At 33.9% G+C, this 19,955-nt stretch overlaps 2 protein-coding genes and 1 pseudogene across 6 annotated transcripts; all 3 read right to left on the bottom strand.

The window, feature by feature from the left end:
• LOC105177923 (non-specific lipid-transfer protein 2-like) lies at window positions 2,617–3,240 on the bottom strand. Its single transcript, XM_011101228.2, has one exon. The coding sequence runs from the start codon at window positions 3,128–3,130 to the stop codon at window positions 2,783–2,785; it is 348 nt and encodes a 115-aa protein (XP_011099530.1). The 5' UTR covers window positions 3,131–3,240; the 3' UTR covers window positions 2,617–2,782.
• LOC105177922 lies at window positions 6,533–7,106 on the bottom strand (annotated as a pseudogene).
• LOC105177921 (lisH domain and HEAT repeat-containing protein KIAA1468 homolog) lies at window positions 10,331–19,924 on the bottom strand. Of its 5 annotated transcripts, none has more exons than XM_011101224.2 (21): window positions 19,560–19,924; window positions 17,416–17,568; window positions 16,958–17,136; window positions 16,295–16,402; window positions 15,345–15,515; window positions 14,709–15,263; window positions 14,532–14,606; window positions 14,274–14,402; window positions 14,120–14,194; window positions 13,820–14,029; window positions 13,465–13,617; window positions 13,169–13,383; window positions 12,928–13,045; window positions 12,689–12,821; window positions 12,342–12,537; window positions 12,152–12,257; window positions 11,918–12,058; window positions 11,709–11,832; window positions 11,411–11,527; window positions 11,071–11,135; window positions 10,732–10,922 (listed from the first exon to the last, which is right to left on the bottom strand). In XM_011101224.2, exons 1-21 carry the CDS (start codon window positions 19,756–19,758, stop codon window positions 10,866–10,868), a joined length of 3,279 nt encoding a protein of 1,092 aa, XP_011099526.1. In that variant the 5' UTR covers window positions 19,759–19,924; the 3' UTR covers window positions 10,732–10,865. The 5 variants fall into 5 exon arrangements, with proteins under 5 accessions (XP_011099525.1, XP_011099526.1, XP_011099527.1 ...); XM_011101225.2 differs by having other exon boundaries at window positions 11,071–11,132; XM_011101223.2 differs by lacking the exon at window positions 11,071–11,135 and having other exon boundaries at window positions 10,331–10,922; window positions 19,560–19,922.

The raw sequence follows: 19,955 nt of genomic DNA, 5'->3' as shown, positions 1-19,955 counted from the left end.
GCGTCGGAAAATTGTTTCGAAGTTTCCGGCGAAAGTGGGCGAAATACCAGATTTTCTTTTTTTTTTTTAATTTTTTAATTAATTTTAATTATATTAGTTAAAATATATTTTAGTAAATTAAGAATATTTTAGATAATTATAATAATTAAATATTTTGGCTAATTAATAATAATTATTGTAATTAAATATATATTTTAATTAATTAAAAATAATAGTTAGATTTAATAATTAACAATTACAAAATTATTTGAATTTAAATATAATTTAATTTAATATTTCAATTTAAATTTAATATGCCAAAATTTAATTTATTTCTTAAGGTGAGAAATGACAAAAGGAATACACAAAACAAGCAAAAAACTCCTTTGTGTATTATATAGACCCATAGAGGGGTATTTTGGTCAAAAAAATCATTAAATATCAACCTAAATCGCAGAAAAAGACTACCAAACGCAGCAGACGCGCGTCTTCTCCACTTCCCGTTAGTTGCTAACAGAATGGGGGTTTTTTGCTAACTAAAACAAAACATGAGAGGGGTTTAGCCTATTTTGAAAATAGGAAGATGCTTTTTGCAGACTTTTTAAAATACAGGGGGTTTTATGCATTTTGTCCTAAAAAATAAGAAAAATCAGTTATTAAATCTTCAATTGCTCTAACTTGTCACATATTTTATATTTTCACAATTTTTTATGCTCAACTTATTATTTTAGTCATGTATTATTATTTTTTTAATTTTTACGACTTCAATCAACTTTTTTTTCCTTTCACTCTTCTGGCCGATAGAAGTGAACTTTGACAGACAAAAACGATCCAAATTATGAAAATTAAAAAGTTGCAGAACCAAAATATCATTCTAAAAAATTCAAAAAAAATTCTAAATAACCTAATTTATGGGGAGAAAATGCATGTAATCCTTCATACTACTCATGCATTTTGTATGTCATAAACAATTAAACACAACTATATATATGTTAAATATCAATCTCATAAGTTTTTATTATATATATCTAACACAACATATATGGTGATTATGAATCAGTTTTATTATTCCCCAAATATTATTATACTTGTGGTATAAATCCACAAATTCAAAACTTTTTATTTAGGTTATATGCCTAATACGGTGAAATTTAATTTGAATAAAATTTTATCAACGAATAAAAAACCCACAACCACTCGAGTGGATCGAATTTTGAATTTCAAATCATGTCACATCTTTCACTTCATTTAATGTATACATACCACATGTACAAAAATCGCATTGTTTATTTTATTTAAAAAACTATTTTATACGCGTGGTATTATAAGTTAAGAGGAATGCAATTAAAAATGGAAAAATGCAATTTGCCCTCTGTTTTAAGTAAATTGTGCAAACAGCCCAGCCCCACCTATAAAAAAAAATAATAATAATATTGTATCCTCATGTGTTATAAAAAAATAAATCAAAACACGCCTCTGTACCCATCATTGCATTACACGCGCCCCTCTAAATATGGAGATAATTTTTAATCAATAAAATACTATTATATATATATTATATACATATATTATTTAAAAAATAATATATATATATATATACATATAACCACCTTCTTCGTTTTACTCTTATCGTCGGCCCCTGCAGCTCCCCTTGCGCCGGCCACCTTCTCTCTTGCCCCTCTCGCTCCGACCACCCCTTCCCAGATCCCTCTGCGTCGACCACCCCCCCCCCCCCCCCCCCCCCCCCCCCCCCCCCCCCCCCCCCCCCCCCCCCGCTTTAGCTGCATACTGAAATCCAAAATCGCAAGACAAAACTCTTGCTCTCTCTCTCTATATATACATATATATATATATTTCTAGATATATTTAAATATATGTATATATTATTATATAAGTATAAATATATTTCAAGATATATTTATACATATCTATATTCAAATTTAATTATATGTATTTTAATTATTGTTTAGTTAAATCTACTTTATTGATTCTAACGAGATGAAATCTAGTCAATTGTGATCTATTAGTTAAATTTGAACTTTAGATTTAAATTAAGATTCAACGGTCTTTAAATAAAGTTATAGATATTATTTTAAATTTTAAATAAAAAATAAAAAAACGAGTGTAATTCACAAAACGTGTTAGGGGTATTTTGCTTTAATTTTTATAACACATGGGGTTAAATTGCTGCTTTATTCAACATGTATAAATTGATAATTTCTTTATCAAAGGGGGGTAAATTGCACTTAACCCGATTAGAAATAGAAAATCCAAGGATAATTACACTCCCATTCCATGAAATTTTGGTACACGTAAATTCCATGTGGTTTGGAAAATCACATCTATAATACCCCTTAGGTCTACTTATATTTAACAAATAAGTTCCTTTGCTAGTCAAAATCACTGAATTTGTTGATATTAAAAAAAAAAAACTGAATGAAAATTGATATTTCCATCGATTAACTTATTACTAACTTATTGCAGGTCAAATTTTTTTTTTTCCAACTACACTATTTTATAGCGGTGAAAATATACCTCCTCACATGCATTAACATGTAAAAACATATGAGGGTAATTTGATTATAATAATATTTATTTGTCTCACAATAAATCAATAATAAGTCAATTGGGGGTACATATAAATTTTTTTCGATTTTTTTGTTAATATCAACAAAATCGATAAATTTTTTACTAACGAAGAGACTTACTTGTTAGATTAAAGTAAACTTAAGGAGTGATATATTTAATTTTTCAAATAACAAAAAACCCATATAATTTCGTCAAACTTCAAGAGAGATTGCAACTATCCCAAAATCCAATCCGGTACCAGTGCAAATTCCTGAGAGTACGTAGAGTCGCAGATTTCGCGTGTTGGGATGTGAATGTTGCAGGCGGCGGCCACCTTCTGGACGGCAGGGGAGTTGACGTACTGCTTCAGATTTGGGTCCACTTTGAGGTACTCGCACAGACACGGCTCCTGCTCCGCCAGCTTGCTGCAACAAGCGCTTGTTGGCGGTTCCGACCCCGTCACCGCCTCCATGCATACACTCAACTCCTCAAGGCTGCACAACCTCGCCGCCGCCACGGGCACCTCCGCCCACAGCACGACCACCACACACCAAACTGCGAGGCTGGATCCCAACAGCTTCATCTCTTTATTAATTGTTAGTTAAGCTAACAATTATCTAAATGCTTTTGGTGAATTTGGCGAGAGCTGGGACAGAATTTATAGCAGTGGAGCATGTAATTAATTGTTTCTTTTCTTTCTTTCTTTTTTTTTTTTTTCTTCTTCTTGAGGGTGGTGTTTAGATAAATAAAGTTTTAAAATATACAGGTAGATTGTAACGATCGTTTAAGGTCTATTATAATTGTAAATACCTTCTTGTTATTTGAAAAATTATAAATGTCTCTTTAAAACTAACGGACTTTTAACAAATATTCTTCTGTGACTTTTCATTATAGAGGGTATTTGTTATATGAACATTAATTCTATGTAATATTTGTAATTTTAAAAATAACGATAAAATATTCATAATAATGATAAATCTCATAAAAAGTTTTTATAAATTTTATCATAAAAAAATATATCATACCAAACTATATATAGGCAGAAAAGATAAAATATTTGAACTAATTAGTAATTTCTATCGAGATAATAATTTAAGGCAAATATTTTTTTTAATAAGTCCATTACAATTACACCATGAATTTTATTAATCAATAATCAATATACACTAATTATTAAATATATATAAATAACTAATAACTATTATATAATAAACCAAATACTACCATTAAAATAAATTAATACTCACACACGTTAAAGAAATTCGAATGCATCATATTTTGCCATGGGCATTAGTTTTAAACTTGGTGCATGAATGAAGTGAGTAGTACAAATATAGGTGTGGGCCGTGTGGCCCAAATTTATTGGTAATGGCTCTCTGTACCAATATCAGTTATAGACTTATAGTATGGGATAATTACAGTGTTTTATGTCTAAATTTAATATAATTATACACAGACTTTTTGGAAAAAAATTACATCTGATAGTTTCAGTATTTGCTTCCATTTAAAAAATAAATTTATCTGTTAGTAAAGTAAACAGAATTTGCTAATTTCAATAAAAAATATTAAATAAAAATAATATTTTTTCTTGAATAATTAATTTATTACTGACTTATTATAAATAAAAAAATTTTATTACGTAATATAAAAATATAAGAATTTAAAGTCCAGTAATAAAAAACTAGAGAAAAGCAACTCTAGCCTAAACCGGAATCGATCGAATCTGAACCAATTATATGGCAAGTGTAATACACTTGTCATATAATTGTTGTACAATTCATAAAAAGTGACAAATCATATAGCAAGTGTGATATACTTGCTCTGTGATTGTTCTGATTTGACCAAACTTGATCCGGATAAAATTTTTTCGTCTAATAACTTAATTCTCACTTTATTTTCTCAAATCCTTCAAACCTAAAAAACGCTAGTTTTTCGTTTTCTTTATTTTTGGTTCGTGGCAGTTTAAATACCAAATCGATTAGGCATTTGCATTAGTGCTTCAATTAGTAATCGTACCCGAGCCTAATGCTTCATTACTATTATTATTACTATTTTAAATTACAACGAGTTCTCTTAAAATTTATCATAATTACAGTTACCTTTTTATTGTTTCAAAATTTACAAATGCCCATTGTGACAATCTATTATAGAGAAATATTTGTTAACCATTGTTAATTCCAAAAAGGGTATTTATAAATTCTCAAACCACGAAAAGGTATTTGTAAGGCTTCAATATATTTTTGGTCCTGTGATTTGGCACTTTGACAATTTTATCCTTTATCTTTTTAGAGTTGTAAGATAGTCCTATAATATTTTGACATTACATACTTTGGTCCTTTCAATGCCGGATTTTCAAATATCAGTGGAATAAATCATGTGCTGCTCGCATTTTTATTCTTTATCTTTCTAAAGGTTGCAAAAGATTCCTATAATTTTTTAACATTTCGTAATTTCGGCCCTTTTAATGCAGAATTTTACAAAAATTGTCGAAATAAATCATGGTGTCATGTGATTGGGTAAACACATGACATGTGTAACACACTTATCATGTGGTTAATTATTTTTTTAAATCGCACATCAATCACATATCAAGTGTATTATATTTACTATATAATTTATTTAAGTCTGGTCAAATCCAATCCGGGCTAGTTTTTACTGGTTGCAAACTAATGAAGGCGCGACTAATTACTAATTAACACAGTTATGTCACCAATGAGAAAATTATATACTATTGAGTAAATTAACCTCTTTATATGTATATACAATAATGAGGACCAGATGCTGACTTTCCTTAGTCCCTTAATAAAGATACCTTATTCTCTTCAAAAAATTCTACTTTTTTCTTTTCTTAACATATTGCACTGCACTACTTGTAATATATAGGGAGAACTAACCTACATACATTTAATGTGTTTGGTATTTATTGGATTAATGTATTAAAAAAGAGAAAAGGAGGTGTGATTAGTATAATCTGTTGCTTATTTATTCATAATTTCAAGTGATTAATTAGTGGCAAAGACAAAAAATACCCCCTAATACTAGAATTGGGTTGAATTTTAGTAGAGGGGCATTTATGTAACCTGCATAAGAGAAATGAGGGCATTAAAGTCTTTTCCGCTAAGGCCCACAAGTTGGGCGGGATTATGTCATAATAGCTAGATCAATCTCGTTTTAACAGAATAAAATTCTTACCCAAATTAAATTTGATTAATCATATAACAAGTTATGTGATGAGAGAAGGAATATTAGATAGAATAGAAATTAAATATCATAAATTCCTGCAAAGATACGAGCTCTTAAACAAAACATTTGATATGAGCTCATCTAATTGAGGTATGAAAATGAATATGAGATAAAAGAACACGAGAGATGTAGGATCTTCTCCAAGAGAAAGCCATGAGATGGATGAAATATATATGCCTACAAAGTCCATTGGATGCCCGGCCACTTAAAAGGATTTGAGACGAGCTTGCAAGATTTGCTCCAACCAACTTACCCACTTATTTTAGCTATTCTTTTACAGAATAAGTATATTGCATTTGTTATATAATTTATTTAAATATAATTAAACTCGATCCATCTGAATCAGAGGTAAGCTTACTAATCCAAAATTTAATAACTACAATTGCAGACTGGCTAATCCATAAAAGTAAATAAACCTCCAATACAGACTAATTTTTATCCCTCACTACCAACAATCCAACCTAGAATTAGAATCCCACCCATCCATCCCTAGACCAAAATTCGCCACCATTGGCATTTGGCATTGACCATCCATCCACTGCCCCACCACCTACACCCCTCCACATTCGCCTACTCCATCCTATATATATCAAACATAACATTACGTATATTTATATACATAGTAATGAAAATTGTCAAATTTTAGAATTATACTCTCTATAAAATATATTGATTACAAAGTAAAGGTATAAATGGACATATATAATTACAAGCAAAATATGTATGCCAACCACAATTCAAATTAAACATAAGCATAGGAAACATCATTCTCATTCATTCATTATAACATATATGGTACGTAATGATACACCAAAATTCCAACATCACCCTGCACACTCATCCCATCAACTCTGATTTTTATCATCACAAACACACAATCCTCTCCACATACATACAGCCTTATTTAATAATACTGATAGCTGAAGTTGGTGAGAGAATTCAGGAGGCATTAGAGTCAGGCTCAGCATTTCGGGTAGGGGACGCCACAGCTTTGCGCGACCTTCTTCGCGCCGGGGGACTTGACGTACACCTTCAGATTCGGGTCCTTAAGGTACCCACACAGACGGCTTCTGCTCCCTCAGCTTCGCGCAACACGTGCTCGACGGCGGCTGCGACCCCATCACCGCTCCCGCGCATGCACTCAGCTCCAGAGGGCTGCAGGTCACCGCCCCCGCCACGCCAACCTCCGCCCACAGCACAACCACCACCGCCACCACGCACCAGATTCCCACCTTCTTCATCTTTGGATTGTTGATGAGCTGTGAGCTCCAGGAAGAATACTCTAAATGCTTTTGGTGAATTTGGGGTGAGGATGTGGGGTCGAATTTATAGCCCTGGACCTGAATTTGGTGATGAGAGTAGGGGTCCCACTTTCAGTCGGTTTAATACGGCAAAATTCTAATCCCTACAAACTTTGGTCATGTCATAATCCAGCAACTTAGAATACATTTACAATAAATAAATTAATTATATGATAAATATTATATTTATTTTGTTTTTGGTCTTGTTCGATCATATTTGATTTAAGTGAAAAAAATCCGTTAAATACATGCTACATTCAGAGATAATTTTTATTTAAATTAAGTTTGATCAAATCAAACTAATTACAGAACAAATATAATTAATTTAGGTTCGATCAAATCCAATTTGAATTAAAATTTTTCCCACACTCAATATTCTATATATCGACAGAGCAAAGATTGACACGTATTTTAATTTATTTTTAAATAATAAAATATATTTATTTCTATACTATTAATTAAGTGTGAGACATTTATAGTAAATATCATTGGTTGATAAAATATGTAGGAACCAAAATACCCTCATGTATGTTTATTTTTCCATAATATTTTTAACCAATAATTCCTTATTCTTACATATTTAAGACAAATAAAAGAAATTAATTTACTCATATTTATAGGATGTGGCAGATTCATATTATATTGATGCATAATTGATATGATCTTCTGTTGAAAAATATAAAATAAATTAAAATATAGTGTTTAAATGTGAGGTACATTTTGTTTGTTTCCGTGTATCACACGTTCAAATTCAGCAGCCAGGGAGACGGAGACGGAGACGGAGACGGAGACTTGGACTGCGCAGACTTGGACTTGAGCACGCTTGCTCTTTGCTTAAATTTGTTTTAAATGTTTATATAAAATTATACATTTTCATAATATATTTTAAAATATATAAGATGTTAAATTTTAGTTTAAAAATAAGATGTGGATTTAATAAGATGTTAGTAACGATAAAATTATAATTAATATGATTAGGATTGAAAAGATTTTGGTAATATCTTAAAAATAAGGGATAATTATATGTCATCCTCTAAAGTTTGGTGTAATTGTACGTAAATTCTTAATGGTTAGAAAAATTACATCTAGTACTGCTGAAGTTTGCTTCCATCTAATAAATTGGTTCGTTTGTTAGTAAAAATCACTGGGTTTATCGATTATTAATAAAAAAAAAATTGAATAACAATTGATATTTAATATCAATCGATTTATTATCAACTTATTACAGGTTAAACAATTTTTTTTCACTAAACTACCCATATGAAGATGAAATATAACCTACCCACATACATTAACGTGTGAAGATGTATAGAGGTATTTTGGTTATAAAAAAATTGATCACGCAATAAATTAGTAATAAACCAGTTGGGGATAAAATATGAATTTTTATCCATTTTTTTGTTAATATCAGAAAACTCGATAAATTTTAACTAATTGGGGACTTATTTATTAGACAGAAACAAATCTTATAGGTATTAGATGTAATTTTTTAAACCAAATTTATATATAACTATACTAAATTTCAGTAGAGAGTAGTGTAATTATTGCAAAAAGTCCTTATTTTTTAAATGAGTTTATAAAGCATTACCGACGAAGAATATTTAACTTTTTTTTACAAGTTCATAATAATAAATAAAATACAATAACTCATCTCAACAATGAGTAATACCTCAACTTTAGAAATAGCAATGGGGTAGGTTTGGGAAGGGGTGCCAAAACCCAGAACCCACCCCACCAAGAAACTTTTGGATCTAGACCCGAATCCGTCCTGGACTCAGGATCCATCGGGTTTGACCTGATGAGTTCGATAGATTCGGTCACGAGGCCCGTTTAAAGATTCAAAACCCACCCTCGTTGTCCAGTTCAGATCCAACTCGAACTATTCTCATTCCTATTCAATTCAACCATTACATTAATATGACTAATAATAATAAATAAATTACAACAACTCATATAAAATGAGATAAATATTCACACATTTAATGAGTATCAAATCAATAGTATTTAGGACATTTAACTATTCTAAATATAATAATATATGAAACAAATATGAGCTAAGTCAAGAAATTAATAATATCATTCAAAAGAATGAGGCAACAACGGTCAATCCGGATTAGAAACTTTGTGCTGATTGAGATCACGAAGCACAAGACATGAATATACTAAGTTGCAAGTTGAAAAGTCACACTAGTGAAAATGTTCTATTTCTCACATCTATATTCTGTTTGGTAGAAATAACAAATTTAATAATAAAATATAGACACTTACCAATTACTTTTTATGTCATAATAATACAATAAAATTGAAGATACAAGTATTATTGAACTTGCTATCTTATTAATTTATAGTACATGAATGTACATATATATTGAAAATTAACTAATTATATTTCTTGATTTCTTCTATCTATGTCAGTTAATTTAGGAAAATTAATTAGATAGTGGAGAGTCATGTGGATCATTCATTCCCAACAAGAATTCAACTGTCTTCCACTTATATCATTTCACATTTGAATCGAAATAGGAAAAGGCATTTATCATCAGTTTAGACTAATTTCTTTAAATTATGAAAAAAGAAGTTTAATCAAAAGAATAATTGTTATAGTCTTACATTACATAACAAATTTAGATAGACGGCCATAAATATCCTGATTTTCTATAAAAACTCGTAATAGTGTAAAACGAGAGTAAATACTTTTTTAATTCCTCGAGAGAGAATTATGCTCCAAATCTTCTAAATGAAGGGTTTGATGCTACCTCTTATGATATTATAAATTAATAAATTATCTCTAATAAAAAAAATAATTTTATCTTTATGTATTTTTTAAAATAAAGTAATTTTTCTCCTTATTAAAAAAAAATCATTTCATTTTAAAAAATACGACACTGCAACAAATCGATATAAAAAGTTACATTTGTACCTCAAGCACAGGTTTGACCTGTTCAATAAGACAATACATCACATTGCATAAGATTTTGTATAATAATCATTGTGAAAATGGGAGATAAAGGAGCAATTTTTGAGAAATTGTGACATAAATACAAGAAAAGTAGACGTTTAGGTTGGAAATTATAGTGGAAAAAAAGGGTTATTTTCTTCATCTTGTTCGTTGGTTTAGGAAACGAGTGATATGGACCGATTACAATAACATAAGATGGAGTTGAACTAATTGTAGTTACATGCTTCCTATAATTACTTCCGCATTCAGTATAGACCAAGTTGAAGGAACTCTGCAAATGTACTCTTCACAAACCACGTCCTTCTTTCCAAAATATTGAAACTAATTATGGCGCTGTGGTGCTCAATATATTTGCAGTCTACATAAAAATATTATACGGGGAAAAAAACAAAATAAATAGAACCTGTCGTGGCTTTTCAAGATAACAAATTTTCTCCTCTTTTCCTTAATATCTTCAATGAAAACACAAGTTGTAAGCAGTTATTCGCCTGGCTGACCTTCCTCGTTGCCCTTACTTCTCCCTCGGAGCATATCTGTGAAACCACCCCTCATAATCCGTCTAAATCTCGTGTCCTCAGCCGGTGTGTGGGGAACAGCCTTAGGGGTCTCAATTGCCTCTGCTGATGGAGATCCTGGATCTCCACTTTCCCTTTTCCCAAGTAAGCCACTTTCACCAAAGAAACTGCTAACGGAAGAGGCAAGCCCGAGATGAGCACCCATCACCTTACTAATAGCATCAAAGGCTCCACTTGATCTTTCCTTCAATATTATTTCTAGAGCTTCCTTGTGAGCTGGATCAAGTGCATCTGGGTCTTTCAGTAGGTTCTGAATGGCAGGAAGGAGGAAATCCCTAACAGTGGAAGCTGAAAGATCTGCGCCAAAACAAGTTAATGGTAACAAACAATAAGATGCAGATACCATAGGAGGAACAAAACGGGCATTCCAATTTGTATACATTTTCAATAATGATTTTCAGGCATGCTAAAGAAGACTTAAAAAAGGGTATGTGTGAATAGTTACTTGGAAGCTGGTTTGTAATGCTGTTAAAGTTACCCCCCGTATCCTCCCAAAGGGGCTCCAGGCTTCTAAGGACAAGCAGTGGTTATGAATCAATTTAACAATTTCGTAGGACCAACTACGCAGATGTGCGCGTGCAGCAGCAAAATAACTTCAATAGTTGAAATCCTGGAACATGCTAAACCAAAGCTAGTGATGCCTGTTTGACTATTTCCTGTTCCTATCATATGCAGCAGACACAAATAAACATGCCCTTGCTTTTCCTTTTCTTTTTTCCCCTACATTCTTACATGTTGAGAAATTTACCATACAGGGCATAAGAAAGGAACCTTAAGAAGCATACCAGTTGCATCAAGAGCACGAATTGATTCGCAGAAGGCATTAGCTCTCTCTCGCCGGCGTATTATGTCACTTGAAGGGGATGGTGATGCCGTGAATTGAAAAATCTTGGACATGAGATGTGAACAAAGTTAAAGAAAAACCATGCTTGTTGAGCACTACTAAAGAAATAGAGTTCATAATCCTTGGAAAAGGAAAGTAGAACTAATATGCCAGAGAAAGCTAGCATTATAAAATAAAGAGTATTCATCATACTGAAAAGGAAAATAGAATGAATATGTCAAAGAGAGTGTTAAGGATATAATCTCGCAGCACATCTGTTGTATGAGGCACAGCCACCAATAATGCACGAACCACAGCAACGGTAGCTTCATGTGATCCATCTTCAAGAAAAGCATCCATCTGAATCCGTATCTTGTCAACGATCTAGAAAGAAACTTTGATCAGTCAATTGCATAAAAAGCAGCTCCATGAAGTCGGCCCAAACATAATGTGAATACAATTAATATACCATGTCATTCTTAAAATGCTGTGCTACAGCACCAAAAGCATTGATGCTTGCATATTTTACAGTCAGGTTTTGGTCAGAACCAAGAGTCACAAGAGCAGGTAAAACATGAGCTGAGGCAACCTTTGCATCAACATATGGTACCTGGAGAACAAAGATATCATACAACTCTTAGCACTATAACAAAATTTGGAGGAAATGTCATTTGATTCAGGAAAAGAAAAAACAGGGCCTCACAATGACTTTTAGAAGATTGGCAGCCCTAATTTTCAAATTAACATCAGAACTTGCAACCATTTCCCACAGGAGGTTAAATATTATACTGTGGTGGTCTTCAAAAGTACTGCACCACAAAAAATTCCATGAATCAGCAAGTGAAGAATATATAATGGCTCAACAACCTGAAATGGTCTCCACGGGCACAAACCAGATAAAGCGGACAGAATTGATAATCTCATGATTTGCTGACTGACTATCTTGTACAGAACTTTGAATCAGCAGATTCCTCAAGTACTCTGTCAAGTGATCACGCTTGCTAGGGTGTCCTAGTATGCCTGCCAGGAGAAGTGGTATGATGCACATTCTAGCAAGTCTCTTCGCCATTGCAGATTGAGGCCTCAAATCTATGAAGAGAAGACACAGATATTTATAGGAGAAACGGCAGCAGTTACTTGTAAGGAAAGTAGAAAAGTTTAAAGATCCATTTCCATTTTCTCTTGCTATGAGGAATGGAGTGCTAAAAAATTAAAGTATAAAATTTTGAAGATCAATTGCCTCTTAGTTCTGACTGGGCTTTGAATGGGAAGAATTTTAAATCAGCATCATCTCCAACAGATACTAAAAACACCGGCAACATGATGTGTGTTAAATAAGGTTCCCCAAATTGTTCAGCCACCGCTAGCAAAAACTGCATTTGGTTATAGAGAACTTCAAATATTTAAGAAAAGAAAATAGAGAAAAACTACGACAAGAGGAATCATGCGCATTTAATGAAAAGCAAGCAAGCAAAGTACCTTTGTCACACGGTGTCTTAAATTATCTTCCTTCTGAGGCAACAAACAGGAAAATTGAATCAAAGTTGGAAAGCACTCAATATGCAACCACTCAAAGGTAGGCCACTCCAGATGTCCCCTGACCATGTTAATTCATAAATAGAAAAGCCAACATTCAACATTCTAGAACCATCAGATAATCATTTAATAGAAAAGCTAATAATGGGAGGAGTCACCGGAGAAGGCTGAGTTACAAGCTCACCCTGCATATAGTTCAAACAAGGACGGAGTAAATGATATTTCCGTAAAATCTGAAACTGAGGAAAATGGACAAGTCTCAACAGCTTTCTGGTGCACATATGGAAGCAGTTCGGCCAGCAGCCTCAACAGAACATCAATATTCCAACGTTCCCTTTCACCTAAAACACGAAGATGTGACTCAATCGAACCTTCAACCCCTGAAAGAGGTGGGCAACGCTGGAAGACGCAACATATCAGATAATCATAATAAGCATGATGTCAGTTAAATGGCAAATATTATGCAGAGTACAACTCTACCTGTGCAGACCCCAAGATATGAGAGAGCAAAACTTGTAGAATATGATCCAACTTGTTTCCCCAATTTATTAGAGCAGGAACTAAATCCTTTATTGTAGTTTCAACAACTATACCGGAGGGATCGCATACCAATTGAAACATCATCTCCTCAACCTATCAAAAACAAGAGAAAATATTGGAGAAAATCTTTCTTTCTTTTTCTGTTTCTTTTTTCTTTTTATTTTTTCTTTTAAGGCATCATATAATGACCAGGGGAAAAGCTCCAATCCCTAGATCACGGAGCTTACATTGTAGGCAACTGTCATGTCAGATATCTTCCCCATGATTGCCTCGAAGCAGATTTAGTGGGGCTGACCTTGAAATATTTGTCTGTATTTGGGAACAGTGCAAGCAACAAAGCCAGATTATGAGCAGCAGCCTCCCTGACAACTGTAGCAGAATCTTCAATGAGCTGTTGCACAATGGACAAGATGAGGGAATCACGTGTCTCTGGCGGCACAAATTCTGCAAGCTCACCACACGATTGAGCAACAAGCAGCCTACGCTCCTCGTGCATGTGATTAATCTACAAGCAACAAAGTCAGCAGTCGGACTAATTTCCAGCTCCATAAAACAAAGATGAAGAAGCCAATGCTAGATTTAAGATAGTTATTACTTGTTCCCAACACTGAGGCAGCAATTCTGTTTCTGTTCTCAACTCTCCTACATTCTTGGCCAGAGTAACACAAGCCTGAAAATGATGAACAGATTTATGAGTGCTGAAGTGTAAGACTTTGTAAACTGCAACTGCTTCACTTTCAGAATCTTACATCCATTATAATTCGTCTCTGCTTCTCATCTGGACGCTTTATTAGATTAAATAATGTGTGGGTCAAAGAATCTCGTGTGGCACTGTCTGGATGACGCTCAATTGCGCACATGATTAGAGGAAGAAGCTCCTATAAAGGATGAACTCTCCAGTAAAATTCATGACAAGAAATAATTCTAGAAGAATATAACTGGTCTACTAACTTTTGGTCCAGTAAATAAAGCTCTTGAAATAAAATATTGCAATTATATTAGCATACCTCTCGATGGTTGATCAGAACATAAGGGACAATTTTAGGCAATGCATTTGAAAGTATCTGAATAGTTTCCAAACCCTGAGAGTAAACAATGAGTACTGGATGTTAGCCAGATGTAAATTCCTTTTTTACCCTTCAGACCATTAGATCAGCATGTTATAAAGAGGAAGACAAACTTACCATCCTCTCAGCATTTGATTCAGCGTCACGGTTGTCCACCTTTTTAATAAAGTTGTCAGTTTCTGGGGACGGTTTTCCATTGTCCATGCAAAATGTTTCACTTCTTCCAGTAAACCCACTTTCACCTAAAGAAATTAGTAATTGTTCTGGCACTTTCTCAGATATGCTAGTTGCTTCATCAGAACCATGTTTCCCCATCATGTCAGTTCCTGCATTTACTATACCAGGCAATGAACCAACTGCAGATGATGCATTATCATTTACTTGTGGCTCTTCTACTTTGTCTAACTGCCTTACATTCCCATCCTCTCTCTTTATTGACTCAATAGGGTCCGCATACACAGAAGTGGGCTTCAATATCTCTACTTCATTTTGAAGAAGTTCTACTTTGTCAATGTGGTTCTCTAGTAGAGATTGTGTCGGTGCAGAGCCGGTCACCAAAATGCTTTTTCCAGATTGAGCTCCTTCAATATGCATTTTTAGTGAAGTTATTTCAGCTCTACAATCATTTAGTTCTTTTCTTTGACTTTCCAAAATCGTCTTCAGATCTTGGACCTGACAGACATTCTTACATGTAATTTCATAAACATATAGAATAAGAAACAAAGGTCATAGAGATTCAGTTGAAAGAATTACCAGACTTTCTTTCTCCTTGATATCTTTCCGAAGCGACTCCAATGATTTTGTCAATGCCATTACTTGTGCATCTGACATTTCCTTGCTTTTCAACAACGACTGTCCATTACTTTTCAGCATATCATTTTCTTTCCTCAAAGCCTCATTTTCCCGAAGCATTGCTATTTTCTCCTGCAGCATACAGAGAACTACCAGCATGAGAGATTCAGCGCATGAAAAATTATTGACATAGAAGTAAACATCATATATGAACAAACTGCTTCCAAATAATCCATTGACAAGTTAACAAAACCTCAGCTATTACCAGTTCTTTTAGCTACTCTCAAAGGAAATAATCCTCAGAAGTACATCAAACACGTGTGAGATATTAAGTGCTCCTATTTCATCAATTTGCTCAAAGATCAAATCTAAGTGAAACCATACCATCTAGCAACTTTTAAACCCTTTCCCACTGCGATGTGATATTAAATCCAGTATAACCAACAATCCATTAAAACATGCAACTTATATCTTGAAAAAAACTATATCCAGGATATGAGAGTAGCAGAGGAAACACAAAAGGATAAAAAATGTTTGTTTCATTTCAGAGTTTTACTATCTGAAACTGCAACTTACATTTCAGCAGTAAAAGCTATCCAACTTCCATAAACATAACATAAGTGGAAGCAAAAAATCATTAACCAGATAAGGGGGAGTTTTGTGATGTGACTAATGGAAGTATGTTTATAAGCAAGACATTACATTATTTCTGTTTCTTGAAAATGAGAAGAGGGGGATCACAGACCAGCGAGTAGAGTAGATCTTGGCAGAAAATCAAGAAACCAGGACGGACATGTGATATCCAGTCCTGGGACCTGGATACTCAAATAGAAGTTGTTTATTTAGTTCTTTTTCTTTTCATCTTAAGCAAAGCATAATAAGTTCACTCTTCATGAATATTCGGGACGTACCTCAGCAGCCTCTGCAGTAGAACAAAGATACTGGTAATAATAATGTCGCAGTGCATCTGGTACACATGCAGATGAATTTTCCCATACATCCAAGTTTTGGTCAGTGACCTATTGTACAGGTAAACTAGTTTTTATTAGATATGTGTTAACACTCATGCATAAGTACCAGTAGCTAAATGAAAAGACATAAGAGACTATAATCAATGTCCAATATGTTCTAAACCTTAATTACAAAGAGGTGGACGAATTAAGGTATGCTGATCTTCCTGCTTGGGGTGAGAAGTTTCTTCAGAAAACAAACTAAACAAGTACCATGTCCTCTACTTTAGGATATAAAACAGGATTGTGAAAAAGTGCAGTGTCATGTCCCACTGAATGCTCATGCTTCATGACAAAAGTGAAGTTCAGTGATAACCTTCTCTTCTACTACTTAATAATGGGAAGGTTGAAGGAATTAATCAAAATTACGTTTGAGTTCATTTCTCCTAGAGGAAGAGAGGACTTTTTTTCATTGTTCATTAGCAACACTGATTCACCTTATCAAAATTCGACATGGACATTTAGAGAATCATACAAACCTCTAGAACAAACTGTAGATAGGAGTGATTACAAACGCACAAAGCACCAATCACAAGGATTTAAACAAGTTTTTGATTAAAGTACCTCCTCATAAAATGTCATTGCCGTCAAACGGTATCCTGCTAATAGTAAATATTCCTTCACTGCACAGTTGAGATCCAATCGTTCATTGTCCTTTAGAGGACCCAAACCAGAGAAAGATATGTCCCGCATTATTGGTTGAACAATTGGTCCATTATTTGCAGTAGTATTAGCATGTGCCCCTGAAAAATAAACGTATAATTCATGAGAAACAACAAGAATGCTGCCTGCATTTAACACAAACAAGCACATATTACTCAGATACAACAAAAATATAGGTGTAGGTAAAACCTAAAGGACCTTGACTAAACATCACCTCAGTAAACTAGAATATTGGCACCTCATCTAACAGAAAAATGGGAAAATCATTTTCTTACGTGCATAAACAACATCAATGTAACATTACAAACAATTGAGAGTATATGTCAAAGACAAAAAAAGAATGCACTTGTAGTATTTACCTCTTGATTCATCCAAGTTCGACTCAGTTTTCTTCAGCACCTCAGCCTTAAGGCTAAGGATGTCTTCTTGAGCTAAACGGAGCTCATATTCACGGACAGCCAACTTTTCTTCCAGTGATTCTTTTTCTTCAAGTAGAGTCTGGGGGTCTAGTACTGTTCCCATAAAAAATAGAGATGAGGAAATAAATTCATATCCCCTACAGGTGAATTTCTGATAATACATGAATCCAGACCCTCAATGCAAAGTTAATAACAAAGTAAATATTGCAGATGAGCAGCATCAAGCAAACTATCTTAAGTTTTAAGACGTAAAATGGAGACAACGCTGGTTCAGGCTGCAAAATTTTCAGACTCTATTATTTATGTTATTATTTGTTTCACTGAACCAATTACTCTAGTATATTGTTCACAAGGTGCTGTAGCAGTATTCATAAATCAAATTGGCAGTCATTGTATGGAGCCCTTTTTCCTTTTACAATTCAATATTCTAGTTTGGAATTTCTCATGTTCATAGTTATTGAAAGGCCGTGATTTTGGGGTTTTACACATTCAGAAGTCATTGCAGCCTCAAGAGAAAGGCTTTTCAGAAAATTTCTTGATATCTAGGTTCCCCTTCTAGGATTGAGGTATGGTAATCATTGCAATTACATAAATAAAATGGTGTTACTTGGTCTGTCTCTTCCCTTTTCACATTCTGATTGGAAACTTACCCATTCAACTCATAATATTGTGCAAGTTTGTGGCACACAAACAAAAATAAGAACTACATGAACGCTGCTGAAATCACCCCATAATTTCACGAATACGATTTAACTTCAGGTGATTGTCAACCCTCACGCTATGATCTTTCATTTTCATCATTCAAAATTGATTCCATTGGGGAATGCTGATATGTTTCCGTCAGTTTTGCATATCTTCCTCATTAACTTTACACACATGCCACTACTTTGAAAATCTGCTAGGTATAAAAGCTCCAGCTGGATAAAAAGTTGCTGTACAACTCTAGTATAACTCTGTCAGAGCTCATTCTAGGACAAAAGACAATAATGCTATTTCCAAGATCGAAATGCACTTCTAGCTTATTTCACATGATAACAGAAACAACTAAGTGCTCAGAGGCCAACCGCGACCGGACCTGGGAGAAAGGTTTCCTCCACAGTTGTGTCACCAGAACTTAGAAAAATTTATAGATAATTCAAAGACAATTGCCTTTAAGGTTTACAATTACTTATTTATAGCTTTCTCCTATCATTGAGTAATCTCGACAGTGTGCCAGAATACTTAAGAGAGGTCATCACGTAATTAAAGGGACATTTTCCTCTTTTATCAAGTTTAACTGCTATTTGGAGAATCTGTTTGCAGATTTGTATATATGACAACAAATCCTTCTACATACAATGTGGCAACTGTGGAATTCCCTCAATATTAACTGAAACTGAAAAAACAGAAGAATACTATTGGATTATCACGCACTCACAGCACCTTAAAATTGTCACTGCCAACTAGTGAAGACGCTTCAAGCCGCAACTATCTCTAAAAATGCAGACAAGTCTCACTACAGATAGTACAAGCTTCATGATTAAATCAAGCATGTACATTCTTAATAATCTTTCAAGTTTTAACAAATAAAAGCTAGTCTAGTTCGCATCTCATCCCCTACGCCAATGATTGTGACACTTGGATATTTGATGGTGTTAAATTTAAACTGCCATCATTGATCACAATAATAGGAACCAAAATATAGTTCATAAGGCACCAAACAAGTATTCTTCTGATTCCACGTTACGTGGGTTGTTGTACCACGAATTACAGCTAATAAAGAAAAGCAAAACACTTTTAGTATATTAAGCGAATTAATAAACAGCATGAGGGGGAATTCTGCTTCAAGTTCTTAGATCAATTACAAGTGACAAACTTGAGGAGAACCTCAATGTCACAGCCTAATTCAGGAAAAAAAAAATAAATAAATAAATAAATTGAGACAGCCTACATTAAGAATTCCGAATTAAACTGGAAGGTGATACTACCGTAACTTGTACAAAATCATCCACTAACTCACACAGAAAAGTGCACGCACCAGTTTACTCACAAAACAATCCATTAAACACTCCCACCAGCACAAGTTACGAATTGAAAAAGCGAACCTCGGAGAGAGTTGAAGCGGGAGATCTGATCGGGAGGGAAATGAGCCGGATCGGAGAAGAATTGTTTGAGGCGAATAGCCTGATCGTCGCGGCCGTCGTCGAGGAGCTCGTGGAGAAGCTCGAACGCCGACAGCAAGTAATTCTCTTCCAGCAAGAAATTGACCACAGAGTTGCACAGCGACGATCGCTGCACATCCATTTTTCAATTCTGGACCTCAATTACCCTCAGCTGCTACGAAAGACGCCGCATTTTAGAGTTAAGCTCCGGGTGAGATCTACTGAGCGTGGAAATTTGGTGGCAAGAGTTTGAGAAATTTTCAATTTATTTTCTTTGGGAAGGTTTTTAGAGTTTATGCGGAGGGGGAGAAGTGATCAGATGCTACGCAAACCGCGGGA

This window comes from Sesamum indicum, linkage group LG15, assembly GCF_000512975.1.
Source record: "Sesamum indicum cultivar Zhongzhi No. 13 linkage group LG15, S_indicum_v1.0, whole genome shotgun sequence".
NCBI classification, from domain to species: Eukaryota; Viridiplantae; Streptophyta; class Magnoliopsida; order Lamiales; family Pedaliaceae; genus Sesamum; species Sesamum indicum.
The sequence above is the reverse complement of the archived record's forward strand: the minus strand, read 5'-3'. Positions and strand labels throughout refer to the sequence as shown.